General features: G+C 38.3%; 1 protein-coding gene across 3 annotated transcripts in view; it reads right to left on the bottom strand.

The window, feature by feature from the left end:
* kat6a (K(lysine) acetyltransferase 6A) overlaps window positions 1–18,017 on the bottom strand; it is a 50,616-nt gene that overhangs the window by 16,292 nt on the left and 16,307 nt on the right. For 2 of the 3 annotated variants that reach the window (XM_084413449.1, XM_084413450.1), the window contains exons 3-8: window positions 5,379–5,487; window positions 4,630–4,745; window positions 2,567–2,648; window positions 2,337–2,451; window positions 1,868–2,232; window positions 162–277 (exon numbers count right to left, since the gene is read on the bottom strand). In XM_084413449.1, coding sequence (XP_084269575.1) covers window positions 162–277; window positions 1,868–2,232; window positions 2,337–2,451; window positions 2,567–2,648; window positions 4,630–4,745; window positions 5,379–5,487 — 903 coding nt within the window. The remainder of the gene's footprint in view (window positions 1–161; window positions 278–1,867; window positions 2,233–2,336; window positions 2,452–2,566; window positions 2,649–4,629; window positions 4,746–5,378; window positions 5,488–18,017) is intronic. The other variant, XM_084413451.1, reaches the window with a different exon arrangement.

Here is an 18,017-nt window from a genome sequence, read left to right as displayed (position 1 = left end):
GCAAGTGTCTCACACACCCACACTCTGTCACACCTAGAGGAGCACATTTCTCAGTAAATGGAGAAAGACATTCTTTACAGATTATTTATTAAATTCAGATGGGACAGTATTTTGCATTCGCAAGACAAAATTTAATGATGTTTCTCCCTCCCTTTCTGTACCTGTAGTGCCAGTTCCTGAATGTGCCTGAAGAGCTCTACGTCTTTCTCAGTTAGGTTTTCATGTCCTGGCAGCTTGTCCTCATCCTCCCGCCAGTTGTCTCCACACTCCTGATTGTCTGTGATGCAAACAGACACCAAGACAGTTAAAACAGCCAGAGAGTAAGTGCGAGCACAAAACTGAAGGTACAAAGCAAACACACTAATAAAAGAGACAGCAGATTTACATTTATTCGTACTTTTCATTTTACACTGATTTAATTGGGCACAATGTGACAAGTTTTACAATTATTCTGTCTTCAAATGTCAAATAACAGTAAAGACAATTATAATGTTACAAAATTATAATGTATTTCAAAAAAATGCTGATCATTTGAACTTTCTATTCAATCGAAGAACCCTTTTCACAAATATATTGCATGGCTCCAGACTAATAATGCCAGGTTCACACATACTCCGTTTGCTGTACGTATTGTATGAGGTGCAGAAGCGGCACAGGCAGCACGTGTGCTTTCACATATGTACGCGTTTACTGATCCAGAGCTGTTTACCACAAATACAAAATATATTACTTTTTATTTAAAATCCACAAATTGTTACTGAAAAAGTTTTTTTTTTTTTTTTTTCAGCATCGTGATTATCTTTGTACACAGAGTTATATAATCATTCATAGACATAAACGCACTATTTAAACATATTATTCAATTTATTACTTCTATATACATTTATATATTAAGTTGCTCAAGCAAGTGGCAAAACCTTTAAACATAGCCTATTCTTTTCTTATGTTATGTCTTTTCTTTTTTTAATTAATATTTATAATTGACAAAAACAGATAACTCTCATGCTTTTTCTTTTGCATATAAAACTTTAAACAAGAAATCCTGCAGGTTAAAAAGCCATGTGTTGACTGTGAAACACAGTAGAGTTTAATTATATGCATTTATGGTGAAATTACTACACACTGCAAATGGAGTATATGCTAACCTGGCATAACATTTGAGAGCAGTTCTACAGATGATGGGACCAGCACCGGATTTGGTAGAGCTTCTATAGTATCATACTGAACTGAACGACAGCCTCAGTGTTTATAAAAGGAGCGCTCTTTAAATGCTTTGTGTATTTCACATTTATTTATTTTTTTAAAATTATGAAATTGTGACTTCTACACAATCTTCATACTTAAGTATAAAAAATGCAAACCTTTGACACAAAAGTTATTTCTTGATGATTTGATATGTTATAAAAGTGGTTGTATAATGTGCAAATGTAAATTCAAAAGTACAGTGTGTGGAAAAAAAATATTAGCAATAATAATAATAATATGTTACATTTATATAGTAGCGTTCCATATAAAAGCGTCCCGCTTTCTTTTTTCATTTGCCGTGTGATGTTTCTCATACGCAACAGAAATGGCAGCTCTTATCAGTTGGACAACGTGGTGGTGACTAAACTAAATTTAGTCACACCGGCAGGAAAAAAGGTTGCAAAATGTGACCATTTGGTTGCAGTCAGGAGCCCTGCATTGTGCAACTGTTTTCAACATTGATAATAATAATAATAGTTTCTTGAGCAACAAATCAGCATATCAGAATGATTTCTGAAGAATCATGTGAAGACTGGCATGATGGCTACTGAAAATTCAGCTTTGCCATCACATTACCTAATATGGATATAAAAAAATAAAATATAAAAAAAGTTACACTGACCCATCTCACCTCCTGTCCTGTCATCATGCTCGCCCTTGCGGTTGCTCTTCTTGCGTATACGATATTGCTGGGAATAGTCCACCACTTCAGCACGGGCTTTCCTCCCGTCTGGGGATGGTGTGAAGAACTTGCTGAGAGCGTCAATCAGACCCTTTGTTTTCTTGTTAAAACGCAGGCCACCATGCCCAGAATCTTCTTCTCGGAGAGAGAACAGCATGCGATCGTCACCAGGGTAACCTTCGCATGAGGAGCTCGAGGAAGAGTGCGGGGAGGAGGAGCCTTGCGAACACCGATCCACCCCTCCGGTGCCCCGCCTTCTCCTGCCACGCCCACCACCTCGAAGCTTCTTAAAAGGTCGGCCCGGTCTGAGAACAAGAGAACTTGTAGTAGTCTTATGAACACTTATGCAAACAATTTCAATATAGTTCTGCAATCATGGTCATAAAGAGGATCAAACAGTTTAATATACCTGCCCTTTGGTCGCCCCAGTGGTGCATTGTATCGCCGTTTGATTTGTGCTGCTTTTTCATGTAAGAGCTTTCTTCCCTTTTTTCTTGGCCGACAGATCTGACAGATCCACATGCCTGCGGAGCAGCAATCAAGAATCATTACTTGGAAGTATAATTATGAGCCTTAGACACAAATCCACTGATTACACTGTAGTAGAAATGGCCTGCATTTGAGTGTGTGGGCACTCACCTTTTGGCATTCGCATCAGTGGGGGGTCACAACACTCCATGTGGAAACCTCGGTCACAGGAGTCACAGAACAACATGTTGTCCTGTAGAATACAAATGCACAAAGGCAACACAAGAGTCAAGGACCCTAATTATGAATTTTTGCCATTTTGAATGCTAAGAGTTTGTGACTGCTTTCTTTTGAGATCTTCAGTTAAAGAGATGTGATAAGGAACGCAAGGCTATGGTTAAGTAATAAAAAAGTAGTTTTAATGTAAACATTACACAACCAGAAATCTGTGGTATCAGGACACAATTTTGACAGGGTAATACGTCCCAATACTGACCCACTGTTGTACTACACTAGGGCTGGACGGTGTGACGGTATGCATCTAAGTGTATAAAAGGTCTATCATTGGAGATTTTGCTATATTGTGTTCATCACGGTACGTAAACATATACGTGTAGCACAGCACTATTGACACTTTAGAGAGATGAAACACATAAATGAGACAAAGAGCAGGACTTTCTTGATGTTAAAAACAGTTATTAAGCGCAATAAATCGTGATAAAGAACTCAATGTGGTGCTTGTGCTGAGTGACACACAGCTGAAGCACGAGCACAAAAAGCCACATATCTAGGCATTGGATCGCAAATTCGGTTCTCTTTCACATCTTATTGCGCTTGAATGGTCGAATACACACACTATTGTCAAAATGCCTCCTGACTGAATAACTTTTGTAGCTTTAATAAGATTAAATTATTTATGCATGCGTGTAATTCATATTGTTAAGACTATGCAGTACTTTTTTGTGCATTTGATTATTCCTTTTCTGTTTCTGTGTATTTAACTACATGTTAAAGGGTTAGTTCACCCAAAAATGAAAATTCTGTCAGTAATTACTCACCCTCATGTTGTTCCAACCATGTAAGTCTTTCGTTCATCTTCGGAACACAAATTAAGATATTTTTGATGAAATCTGACAGAATTTTGACTCCTCCATAGGCTTCCAGTGTGACCGAAACTCACCGGCCCAGAATAGTTATTAAAACATCGTTAAAATAGTCCAAGTAACTACAGTGGCACTACATTAAGTTTATCATGCGACGAGAATACTTTTTGTGCGCAAAAACAAACAAAAATAACGACTTTATTCCACTTTTCATTTCCTTCTCTCTGGGCCTCGTAGTGTGTTTGCGCTGCGCGTCTGTGTTGCACGTCATCACGCAACACACACATGACCGGCGTCGGCCAATAGTGAGCCTACGTGGTGACGTGTAACACAGACAGATTAAATATCTTAATTTGTGTTCCGAAGATGAACGAAGGTCTTACGCGGTTGGAACAACATGAGGGTGAGTTATTACTGACAGAATTTTAATTTTTGGGTGAACTAACCCTTTAAATAAACTTAATGTACCTGAAAAACTTAATTTGTTTAATTCATATTTTTGCTATACTGTATTTGTCCTATTGTTTGTCATTTGCTTATTTTTAATAATAAAAAAATTGTGATATACATTGTTATCATGAAAAAGATTATCATATTTTGAAACAGGATTTTGGTCATGTCACCCACCCCTATACTACACACTGAAAAGTATGTTCTTTCGCCATCACCAGTGAAGTACATACCGAAGTGCATAATGTAAGTCTATACACTACTATTCAAAAGTTGGGGTCAGAAAGATTTTTTTTTTAAATAAATGTATACTTTTATTCAGCACGAATGCATTATATTGATGAAAAGTTACAGTGAAGACTTAAGACTTAATACTGTTCCTTTTGAACTTTCTATTCAGCAAAAGAATACTGAAAAATCCAGTCTCTATAAAAATATTAAGCAACTGTTTTCAAAATTGATAAAAAAAAATATATATATATATATAATGTGCACCAAATCATTATTAGATCAAATAAATGCAGCTTTGGTGATCATAAGAGACTTCTTTTAAAAAACGTTCGATTTTTTAAACCTTTTGAACAGTAGCGTAAATGAGGACGCAAAAATTAACTAAATTAGAGGACCCCTAAATTAACATGATCTGGCAGCAACAATGAGAAAGACCCTGGAAGAACCTACTGCATTTTTTCCTTGGTCCTGGCAGCTGCTGCAGGTCTTACACTCAATACATTGCCACCACAGAGCTTTGACCCGTGCTGTGAGCTCCGGAGAGAACTTCAGACAGGATGGGTGCCCTGAGAAGACAGAATCAAACAACCTTAAACAACCTGAATAAAGCCTCATCCCGATGAGAAGACAGACAGTGCCATTCACGCTTTCTACTCTTATCTTGAACCATGATTATTTTTCAGGTTATCTGTTGAGTTTTGAAAATCTAATTTAAAACCTTTTTTAAGACATGCGCAATTAAAATTAATATTGTATATCCAATGAACAAGCAAATTCAATCTCAAAATAATTCACATATATAAGATTATTTCACCTAATTAAACATGTTTTATCCAATACATATGTACTGAAATTGGTTAACATACCAACATATTAATACATACGGATTAGAGCTCAACCGATATAGGATTTTGTTTATACGACAATATTGTGTTTAAAGAAAGGCAAAAAACAGATCATTGTGCCGAAACGAATTAATGTGATATGGCGTGTGAAAACACATGTTCTGCCATCCCCAAATTTAAGACCTTTTTAAACGTAATAAAACTGAATACAAAAACAATAATCTGTATTTTTTAAATGTAATAAATTTTTTAGCAGATGCCTTTGTCCAAAACTACTTCCAGTATACTTGGTGTTTTTAATATTTCAAAATAAAATAATACAACTGTTCAAATGAACTTTCACCCCTTCCTTACCGCTGTTCCCACAGTCTGCACAGGAGATCAGCTCTTCAGGCTTCTTGTCGCGGTTCTGTTCCTTGGTCCCCAAACAGAAACTACAGATGGGTATGGGCTCTGCCACAGGCTGAGAGAGAAAAACAGCAAATAATTTAATAAATAATATTAATATTTAATATTAATACATAAACTTTGCAAAAATGGCTAAGCAGATCCAAATGATACAGTGAAACCGAGGTCTAAATTTTGTGTAAATGAGCTCAGCTGAGGACAGCATGAATGAATTAATTGCCCTTTATGAACCATATTAAGGTCTGCTTCATTCAGCTCTGAGCACTGCTTATACCTCTCCACAGAGACAGATTTAGAAAAGCCTGAAGCAAATAGATCGGCTTTTACATTGTTTCGGAACCGTATATAAATGAATATTTTTTACATTTTCTGAGTGGCATTTGCCCATGCAAAACTCATTACCAGGCAGTTGCTAAACTCTCTAGAGTCAGTCAATGAGTGGCATCAGAAAGCCCCGAAACAAATCTGACACAAACCAAGTGGTTAACACTTTATTTTGATGGTCCACTTTAGACGTTCAGCTAACTAGAAGTAACTTTGCACCTACATGTCAACTAACTCTCATTTGGATGCTCCTCCAACAGTCATTCTACTGACTATAAGTAACTTTACAACTACGTCAACTTATTCTACTCACCTCACCTAACCCTAACCTAGCAGTCTACTAAGAGTCTACTAATAGTCCAATTAGAGATCGACCGATAATCAGTTTTACCGATATTTAAGCATTTTCCCATAATCGGGTATCGGTTTTGTAATATCGAATTCAAAGATAAATTGCACACAAGACCGCCATTGAAGCACTGTGTCTGAGGGGAGATCAGTCAACAACCGTGTTCAAAGGTAAAATAACTGACCTCCCTTTTTTAATAAACTTTAGCATAACAGTCATTAATGCACAAACGAGATGTTACATAAATGCTTGAAATGTAGTTTAAACTTAGCGCTACAGAATAGAGGCAAACTGACAGTCATGTAATCTGTCAAGTCCTGTCCCAATAAAGATGCAACTTTACATGAATTGAATAAAACAAACATGAAAATAATTGGTATCTGTAATAAAAAATAAATAAAAAATAAATATCGGTTGATCTCTAACTCTATTGAGAGTAAGGTGGCATATGGTGCAAAGTTTCTTCAAGTTAGTAGAATGTCTGAAGTGGACCATCAAAATAAAGTGTTACCCAGAGTTTTGATAATCAAAGAGGCTGCAATGGTCATGATCACAGTGATTTGTGTGGGCCTAGAGGTGGGATTATTGTCAGGGTGTGGGCACAAAAGCATGTGTTGATGCTTATTCCAAGCCACACCATCTGACATTTGCTTCTGGAGCAACATTAATCTTTCAGTGTGTCCAAGAGAGACCCACCCACGATGCAGTATGCATCATACACCACACACACAGATACATGTGAGTGCAAGGAGAAGTTCAAGAAGAGCTGAACGTATGGTTCTTTACAGATATTGTACAACATTACAGCCAATGGAACAGTACAAATATGAAGATTGCTACTATGGTTTTGAATGCGACTCAATCTAATAGGCTATTATGGCAGTAGCTGTAAAGACAGACACTATGGGTGTTGTGTGTTCATATAGTGTTCTTGACTGGCTAGTAAGAAATGGCAGATTTAGGCTGGGAGAAAAAAGGTCAGTGCGCATATGAGGGTGTTTCTATGGTTTGAATGTGTGTGTGTTTGTGTGAGCAGGTCCAAGCAGGGAGGAGAGAGAGGACAGTGTGATTTATTGGGTTCATTTTCCTCTGACTCAGGTCCACACACATCCATACTCAAGGGTGGGACTCTAAGAAAGAAAACCAAACCCTTACATACAGCTCTCTTGTTGTAAAAATGCACTTTGACTATATCTTGGTAAATAAAAGCAATTAACGTGCATGTCATAACTGGGCGTTTGCTCGGCGCTCTGCCGCTCATGCATGAGCGCAAAAGCTAACGTAGAAAGACGTGAAGAGTTTTCACAATCTCTTCATGTCTAAATGCAGTTTTCTAGAGTTTTGAAAAAATTTAAGAGTTTAAGGTAGATGACCTAAAAGGGACCAAAAATCTAAAGTTCACCAGACAGAGTGCAACAATCTGATTGGCTGGTATAAAAACACATAATAAATAAATAAAAACATTTAAAAACCCTGGGGTTGGTAAGATTTTTGAAAGAAGTCTCTTATTCTCACCAAGGTGGCATTTATTTAATAAATACAGTAAAAGCATATTTAAAATGAATTTTCTATTTTAATATATTTTACAAAGTAATTTATTCCTGTGATGGCAATTACATTAAGATTAAGTAGATGATTAATCTAGTTTGAAGGGTCACATGATGTTGAAAACAGTTGTCTTGCTAAATATTTTTGTGCAAACGATAATTATTTTCAGGATTCTTTGATGGAAAGAAACAGCCTTTATTTGAAATAGAAATCTTTTGCAACATTATAAAAGTGTTTACGGTCACTTTTGATCAATTTAATGCATCCTTACTAAAAGAGTTAATTTCTTAAAAAAATAAAATAAAATCTTACTGACCCCAAACTTTTGAACAGTAGTGTATTTTTTTATTTTTGTACACTACTAATACTATTACTACTACACACACAACTTAGGATAGTGCTTGATAATTGTTTTTGTTCAGGACAAGTCAGGACAAGTAGCAAACCTGGGCAGTTTGGGGACACACCTTGAGTTCATACAACAACTCTTTTATTCTTCAAAAAGACAAGCAAAACAACTTAGATGAGAAGAGCAAACTATTCACAGAGCAAAATCACAACTAACGCACAGCTGCCAGGCAGCAGACCACCACAGGAAATCTAAAAATATTTCATGTAGGAGAGAAAAATTATTCTTACAGAAGCGCATCTGACAGGACAAAAGCCACCCCCTCACAGACACACACACACACACACACACACACGCGCATCAATCTGCCAGTTTTTCCCCATTCTAATGAAGCCTTCAATTTCCTCTTAATGTACACAAAGCTGAGTGCATGTTGTACGTGGGCAATCAGATGCTGGAAACCCGAATGAGTAGATGGGGATACAACAGGAAAGGCAGGGGGTGGGAGAACAAAACCTACTGTCCTTGTCTCTGGCTCTGTCAAGGTTCTCATTAACATGTGAAACTCATTTCTGCATTAATGCAGCCCCCTACCCATCACCCACAAGCCCCTGTGCAAGAACCTCACTGATCAACGTACAGGGGGAGACAGCTGGAAACACTCGCACACATTAAAAAACACAACCAAACACAAACAAGTGAGAGAAAGGAAACTGAAAGGAAACAACAAGAGGGCAGAGACGTGCCAATGCAACAATACTGTCAAACGACAAAGCAGGCTCTCAGTGTCTCACTGGTGGTTCTGCATACAATCAAAATAACAACACGTCTTTTGGATGGGAATATGGGGTGGGCCTTGACCTTAAGTATTTAATTGCCATGGTAGTACTAGACAATATTTTTCATCTTAGATACTCCCTGTATCTAAGTAAATCAGATACAGCACCAGTAAATCAGAAGTACCCCTTCTTCATCAACATCAAATCTGAAATGTTATAATGTCTAATATTATTAGTAACATTATTGAAATGATTCACTTCAAAACTTCAAACAACTGTAAACAATTCTGTGAGTGAATAGACACCATTCGACAGACAGATAGATAGTAGAATCACATTTTTCTTATTTTCAAATAGAGATTACGATTCTCCCATGATTCTGAAGAGACAACTAAATTATATAACGTAATTTACTAGAGGTTCTGACAAAATGTTAATTGCTGTAGACTAGGGCTGAACGATACATCGAATTTTCATCGTCATCGCGATATGAACACATCGCAACAGACAGCCTGACACAATGAATAATGCCTGGTTCAGATTACAAGATTTTTGTGTCTGTTATGATAGTCACGGTGTCAGATTACACGATTTTGACTCCTAAAATCTTGTCGTGTCGTGGACAAGAAACATGTCAGACTACACGTTGCTTTCCGACCAGTCATCGCGTGCCGTCACACGCACACATTCACTCGCACGCACACACACACACACACACACACTCACTCGCTCACTGGCGCACACACACACACACTCACTCATAAAAAAATAAAATAAAAATAAAAATCAGTTTGAATGAGTGATTCAAAGACTCACAAATAAAGACTTGTTTCACAACGAGGAATCAGCGGTTTTGACCGAATCTCTTGAATGAATGATTCAATGACAACTACAGGGACTGTAAAAAATAAAGCTGCTTGAGGATTCGTTGATATTTCACATGCATTTGTATGTTTACATACGTGAGTTATTATTCATGGAAGCATCTGGTGCCTTTTGTTAACAGTCACTTGTTGCTAACTAGTAGCGTTAAAGGGATAGTTCACTTTGAAATTATTTTTTTATATGTTTTAGCTTACCTCAAGGGCATCCAAGATGTAGGTGTCTTTGTTTCCGCAGTAGTTTCAATTTTGATATTTTTAGGTCAAACCGTTCTTGTCTGTCAGTCATATAATGCAGGTCTATGGTCACTGGCTCAAAACACAAGCACAGAGTCCAAATTAAAACAATTCCCCATCGTCCAAATGAAACAATTCCCCATCATAAGTACACATTGATGGCCTAAGACACGAAACGAGCGGTTTGTGTGAGAAAACGAACAGTATTTATATCGTTGTTATCTCTTGAAAACAGCACACGTCCAAATGATCTGACGGCGCGGGCGGGTATAGATATATACATAGATGTCGCCTTGGCTACGGTTTCGTTCCAATGAACTGCAGTAGCGAAGGCGACATCTAGTGTATACATCTATACCCGCCCGCGGGCGGGTATAGATATATACACTAGATGTCGCTTGGCTACGGTTTCGTTCCAATGAACTGCAGTAGCCAAGGCGACGTCTATGTTTATATCTATACCCGCCCGCGCCGTCAGATCATTTGGACGTGTGCTGTTTTCAAGAGATAACAACGATATAAATACTGTTCGTTTTCTCACACAAACCGCTCGTTTCGTGTCTTAGGCCATCAATGTGTACTTATGATGGGGAATTGTTTCATTTGGACGATGGGGAATTGTTTTAATTTGGACTCTGTGCTTGTGTTTTGAGCCAGTGACCATAGACCTGCATTATATGACTGACAGACAAGAACGTTTTGACCTAAAAATATCAAAATTGAAACTACTGCGGAAACAAAGACACCTACATCTTGGATGCCCTTGAGGTAAGCTAAAACATATCAAAAATTAATTTCAAAGTGAACTATCGCTTTAACAATGCAATTAATACAATCTTTATTTGAAGCGCCAAGTTCTTTCAAAAGGTGATTCTCTATTTTGAGCTCTACCACAGACATCAGTGTTTATATCCGAACTATAAACTATTACGACTATCCCAGTATTTCTGTGATGATTTGAATTATTTTAACACAGCAATAATGACACTGTGTGGTTGAAAAGCCGTTTCATATCAATAGGCTACATGACAACTGCTCTCTCTTGGTCAGCAGCAGTGCCAACAGAGATCTAAATGCTCGCTGTGATCATAGGCTACTTGTCAAAAGGTTTAATACAAAAGGCAGAATCATTGTCGCTTAGTAATAAGATTGCGTGGGTGTTTGAAGCGAGACTACGATCTTTTAACGATTAATCATTTAGCTCTTAATAGATAGACATTCTTTACACAGATTGCCTCTATTTCTAAAAGACCTTTCACAGTAACACAAACAATAAAACACCTTTCAGATTGGGTGCAACTGCCAAAATGCCTCCCGCTGACTTGAGAAGCAATGAGAAATGAAGCCCATTGGTTGATATATCAAGTCAGGGTGGCTTCACAAATAGAAGAGCCAAACAAGTCATCATACTATGTGTAGACCATCCCTGATAGACTATCTAAAATAAGGGATTCAGATTTGGAGGTCACGCTAGTGATACCAATGACATGTACGGTAGTTGCAAATACATCTAACAGCAGGGAGCAATGAAGCAGAGAACTAAATAATGGTCAACCTTGTAAAGCTCAAGTCCATCATGGGACATGACGACCATACGATGCCTGAGGTCATGAAAGAGTCAACGTGAAGAGATGCAGTCACACAAAGCAAGGTGCAATTAAGGTTTAATTGCAATTTATAGGTCTAAATCCATTTATAGTAGGGCTGCACGATTTGGGGAAAATATTGCGATAATTGAGGTCAATATTGCGATTGCGATATGCGATATAATAAACAAATGGTTTCATGAGTCAACTTGCTTGGTTCTCAAGGAAAATAAATGCACAGACAGATTAGTGATAATCTGCCTAAAGAAAAAAGTTTAGTCAAGAGCAGTGAGTGTTTTTCTCTGTTCCCTTTGTTCTTTAACTTTAGCGACTGATGTAATTAGTGGCTACTGTGTACTGTCCCTTTAAGACCAGCCGCTGCTGTCAGAGACGCGGATCTCACACGCCTCATTCTCTCACGAGTCACAACTCTTCACGTTCATCATAAGACTACTCTTATGTTATGAAATACTCGACAAAAAGACATTTTGGCATAATTGTTCGTTCAAGCTCGAAAGAGAACTGTATTCTGGCATGCTGTTTTGTGCGCACGCACGATATTAGCGCGAGTCTTTCTGTGTGTCACAGTCAGGACATTCACAGGCAGCGCGTTCATTTTGGCATACATGTGTGTTGTTCGTTCTACCGCGAAAGAGAACTTGATACTGGCGCGCGTCTATCTGTGGGTCGTGTGTGTGTGTGTGTGTGTCAGGAGTAGGGCTGAACGATATATCGTTATCGTTCGTATCTATATCGAGATATGAACTTTCAAGATATTACTATCGAAAAAAGCAACGATATAGACGATATAGATTTCCCCTCTCCGCGCTCGCCCTGCATACAACTCTGGCAGTCACAACAAACATCAGTTTTACGAGTGCCCTTGAATGCACCGCTAAAGCCAGCGCGCACACACTACCAGGGACGTGGGAACTATACTGTGAGAGGGGGGGCGGCGTTTCCATGGTGACGCGTCATTGCTTGTCACGTGACACACCGCAGCAGCAACAGCGCTGAATGAATGATGATCTGCTTTTATATCATTTTTCCTTTTTTATTCAGAATATTCACAAATGTGTTAGCTATGGCATGAAATATTTGATATTCCGATTGTCAAATACATGCAAGTGGAAGTATATTGTTGTTTAAACACCTTTATAACGATCGCGTTAGTTGAGCTGTATGCGCGATGGGCGCCGCCGTGTTAGTTTGTGCCGCAGACGAAGTTCAGAGAATCGGATCTGTTGGATTTACAACCTCTATGTTTACAACACGTGAACTCATCCACTTCTCCCGAAATACTTAAAAGTAAGTGGCTGGTGAACTGGGAATAGAATAGAGTAAACATTGAAGTTACTTAACGTTACACAATGTGTATCTGAAATAGGGCTGGGTATCGTTCAAAAAATTTCGATACCAATACCGATACCTTGATTTCGATACCGGTTCCTGAACGATACTTTTTTCGATACCAATTTTATGAAATCCATTTTAACAAAATTACATAACACATTAACTCAGAAAAACTTTGGTTTTATTTTTTCAGTTTGACTCATGCTCCTTAGTCAGTGCACAAAGGAACAAAAAAAAAGCACAAAGGAACAAAATATTCCTTATACATACATATACATAAGGAACAAAATATTTTTTTATAAAGAGCTCATGCTCACCAAAGCTGAATTTGTTAAAAAAAAAATACAGTAAAACTTGTAATATTGTGGAATAGTATTACAATTTAAAATCTTATTTGAATATATTTCAAAATGTAATTTTTTCCTGTGTTGTCAAAGCTGAATTTTCAAAATCATTACTTCAGTGTCACATGATCCTTCAGAAATATGAAAACAGTTTTTGGAAACTATGATACATTTTTTCATGATTCTTTGATGAATAAAAATTTCAAAAGAACAGCATCCTTACTGAAAAAAAATTCTGACCAACACATTTTTGAACGGCAGTGTACATTCAGTAAATTGCAATATAAGCACTGTCAGAGTGATCAACAAGGTATCTCTTCATTTACCAGTCAAAGACGGAGCAACTTTCTGCTCTTATGTTTACTCCGTGCACTGTCAAGGGCTTCATCATATCTGTCGTGGTACCGGTCTTTGCAGCAATTATTTTACCGCAAATACTGCATCGCACGCTGTTGGCATTGAGCCTGGAGAAATGTAGCCACACTTTTGATTGACTTTTCCACATCTTTAGGGTATTGTGAGTGTGTGTGCTCGCGTCTCATTGAGTATGTGCGCAAGTTTGTGTGTGTGTGCTCGCGTCTCATATGAGAATGTGCGTGGACAGTTTGTGCGCGCGCGCGTCTCATATGAGTATGTGCGCAGAGTTCCGCGCGTCTCGTGTGTGTAGAGTTTGCGTGTATGTGCGTGAGCGACTTTAGGCGTGTCGTTGTGCATTTCATATGTATTTGTTTGAGCACTGACGTTGACGAGTTAACCCCTTAGGTATCGAAATCTGGTACCGAAAAACAAGTCATTTTTCGATACTCGATAGTATCGAGGCAATTCGGTCGGTACCTAAAAAGTACGATTAATCGTGCAGCACTAATTTATAGATGTAAAAGAGCTTCCCTTTATGAAACTTGTGAATAGTTGTGAAATATTTAGCTATCCATATTGCAAATACAAAACCATCCAGCACAATCCACACTTTCTATTTTCTTACACCATCACAAGAAAATGTTCCAGCATTGTTTCTGTCCTCACTAAAAGCAACACCGAACAAAAAAAAAACAACAACAACAAACAGTAAGAATAATCATTTAATACACAACAGGAAGCTGGATGTTAAACTACTGAGAGAGCATGTGTCAGCTGATAACTGTGCATTTTGGCTAATAAACAGAAGATCCAAAATCTACCAACAGCCTTGTCAACAACAAATTTGATTTATTTTGAAATAGAGCAAATATTGTGTATCAAACGCATTCATTGAATTTACTTAATTCTGCATATATCTCATTTGCTATCCTTACATCTTATATTTACCAGATATATAATTTGCCACTGCATCAGCATTAACTATAAAAGAAAAATTAAATCAAAGCCTGGTTAGGAAACAGGGTCCATTGCCACTCTGATGCTCTAATGCCTCAATGAACTTAGACCTATATAGAGGGATGATGGTATTTCTAATGGTTATCACACAAGTCCTGTAAACCTCTTTACATTCCAGTAACGTTTATGGTCAACTCATGCCATGCCAGAGCAGTCAGGACAAAAGGGCCAACACCGATTACCTTCCAGACACATAATCAATGTACGGGGCAATTTTGTATGCATGTCCCTTGTATTCTCTACAGCTTCACTTTGAAACAAGAAAAAGGTGAAACGGTACACATTTATATGTGCTGATGGGTTTGAGGGGTGCAGGTCATCACAACAATGCTGTTCAGAGGAATGAAGAGAGTATAAAACAGGAATATGCACTCAGAATTCAAAGTTATAGCCTTCATATCGCCCCACCTTTGTGTCTGTCTGTGTTTATTAAATATTTTGGGATAATCTGATTATGCTTTCAGCTTCCAATACAAATGCAGAGCTATCAGCTCCTATTTAACACATTTAACTAGGGCTGTAGTCAAGACCACCTTTGTCGAGTCCAAGACAAGTCCAAGACCAGGACTAGTCGAGTCCAAGTCAAGACCGAGTCCAAAGAGGTTCGAGTCCGAGTCAAGACCGAGTCCAAAAAGGTTCGAGTCCGAGTCAAGACCGAGTCCAGGACAGGGAAAAAAAAGTCTGCTAAAAAAATATAGGCTATAGCCTATAGAAATTAAATCACTATGTAATAATGAAATAATGAATAATTTTAATTTTATTTAAAATAATTGACAAATTCAAAAAAAAAAAAAAAAAAAAAAAATTATATAGGCCTAAAGGAGCACACACATTCGTTTCGACTGTCTGATCAGCCTCACATTCTGTTCCTGTCAATCATACACGCGATGTCAACCAATTAAACTGCATGAGGGAAGGCCGAGCCAACTCACAGACACACACACACACACAAGAGATGCGGATAAACCGCTAACCGCGGATCGGGCGGATGACGTGACGAAAAATAATATTTTAATTAAATTCAGGCGGGTGGCGGCTGAAGCAATCAAATGAAAAAAGTTTGCCACTAAGCAAACCTGCAAGTTATGAGCTGGGTTATTTTGTTTCGATATTTGCTATATTTTAAAACAGCCAGTCATTGGAGCCTAACGTTACCACTCGTGGAATAGGCAAAGAAAGAAAGGTAAGAAAAAAAGTCGGAAACCTTTGCCCATTAATTAGATGTGCAAGGCAAGCAGGCTAGTTTTCGGGGTGTTATGGGCAATCAAAAAATGTGAATATTCACGTTGCACTAGCGGTGGACTTTCAGCGAGTTTATTTAAACATTTATTTTTAAAGAGCCGTTTGTGAGTCAAAAGAGCCGGCTCTTTTCAGTGAGCTGATCAAACGAGCCCGTTCACGAAAAAGAGCCGCAGTGAGCTGAGTGAAACGAGCCGGCTCACGAAAAAGACCCGAAATGCCCATAGTTATTAAGTGGCCAGTGTTTCACTTTCCCTCCAATAATATTTTGTTTTAATATCGCGGCGACGTATGTGTGATTACTGGGAACATAATAAAGACTCCTGGACTCGGTCGAGACCAAAAGCCATATTTGGCAAGACCAGTGGCCGAGACCGAGACAAGTCCGAGTCCGAATACCAGCGAGTCCGAGACAAGTCCGAGACCATAGAAAAACGGTCTCAAGACCGGACTCGAGTACTACAGCCCTACATTTAACCACGCTTAAATCAATCCTGCAGATTTTCCACCAAAATCACTGAATAAGATCTGCAAATTGCACCCGGACATGAAAATGACAAACTTACAATGAAAAAAGGAGTCTGCACTCTAGGTTATTTTATTTTTGGTGAGATTTAGTAGGGAAACTGAGGGTGTAACAAAATCTTGTGTCACAATATCATTAAATGCAAACAACATGCATAGTGTATTGCAATATGTATTGTGAACAGTTCACACAAAATAAAAGTTTAGACATTTAATTTAGCATCGAATACGGTAAACCCAGGTGGTCACACATTTGAGCTTCCATGTTTATTAATAGGGGTGGCACGGTACATGAAAAAACATCCGAACCGTTCGGTTCGCTTGTCTCGGTTCGGTGCGCGTGTGCGTCGCGCGGTTTGCACGGTTCGACGCATGCGCAATGTAGCCTCGTGCCCGTGCTAATACAATGCTAAATCATAAATCAGACATATGTAGAATTACATTACAATGTCCAGCAATCGATTTATATAGTACACTGAGTTTACCTAGACATTTAATGAGATCTACTCCACTATATGTTGTTTTTTTCATGTGAATAAATAGGCTACATAGATCGACTGTTCCACGTAGCCTAATGGTCCAGTGGCAGAACTTGCCAAGCGTATCAAAGGTTCTGAGTTCTAATCTGCGATCGTATATATTTTTTTCTTTATCAAAACCGATTATGTTTATCAGCAGTTGTATATCAAGCAGGGACCGATTTGTATGAATTTTGTTTTATTATTTAATCGGAACGAGTAGCCTTGAGTCTCCTCAATGGCTTGAAGCGCGCGTCCGAGTGATGAATGTGCGGCCGCTGCGGTGTGTGCGCGAGCCACGAGAACACTGTATCAGCACCACTGATCGCAACTGCAACGAGCACTTTGATCACTTGATTAAAAAAACACATTTCAGCGCTAAATTGCTTCTTATTTAACAAACGAATGAAACAAATACTTTGCTAGTTAACTGGAAATGTTTTATTTATTTGTATTGGTACACCCGTGCTGCAAGATAATATCAACCCTGGCAAAAAATGGTGGGGACATGTCCCGCCTATGATGACGAGACACGAGGATAAATTGACAAATAACGGTCCAACACAGCCCACGTAGCTCTACAGATGATGGACCTCCAGGGCCACTGAAAGTTTCCTCAGGGTGACTGCTCACTCATATTACTTCAGAATGGGAAATGAGAAGCTGCGTTTTGCAAACACACCCCATTTATGAAATAAATAAATAAATAATTAGATAATTCAGCTATATATCATATTATGCTGAAGTAAATTTTTGGAGTGTTAAAGATTAAAAGAAAAAACAACAACATGAACCGTACAGAACCGAAAACCGTGACCCTAAAACCGTGATACGAACCGAACCGTGGGTTTTGTGAACCGTGCCACCCCTAAATAAACTGAAAATAAAACATCAAATAAGATACAAAATTTAGTTCCATTATGTGCATGGGGGAGAATGACCAAGTCCAAGCCTATTCAAGTCCACTCCAGATGGCTTTGTTTACAGTCTCATCATGATATCAGTATCGTGTGTCGAACCAAATCGGGACATGAATATACGGTTAAAATCCTACTTACTAGAGATTACTAGTAAGAAAAATGTCCAGGTTTTACCAATTAGCTGCTCCTGATCACCATTTCAGTGGTCCATACTCACATTATGCTGACTGACTATGAACCTACTGAACATCCTCAGGCT

This window comes from Rutilus rutilus (assembly GCF_951802725.1).
Source record: "Rutilus rutilus genome assembly, chromosome: 7".
In the NCBI taxonomy this organism is placed as follows: domain Eukaryota; kingdom Metazoa; phylum Chordata; class Actinopteri; order Cypriniformes; family Leuciscidae; genus Rutilus; species Rutilus rutilus.
Note: the sequence above shows the minus strand (reverse complement) of the source record. Positions and strands in the feature narration are given on the sequence as shown.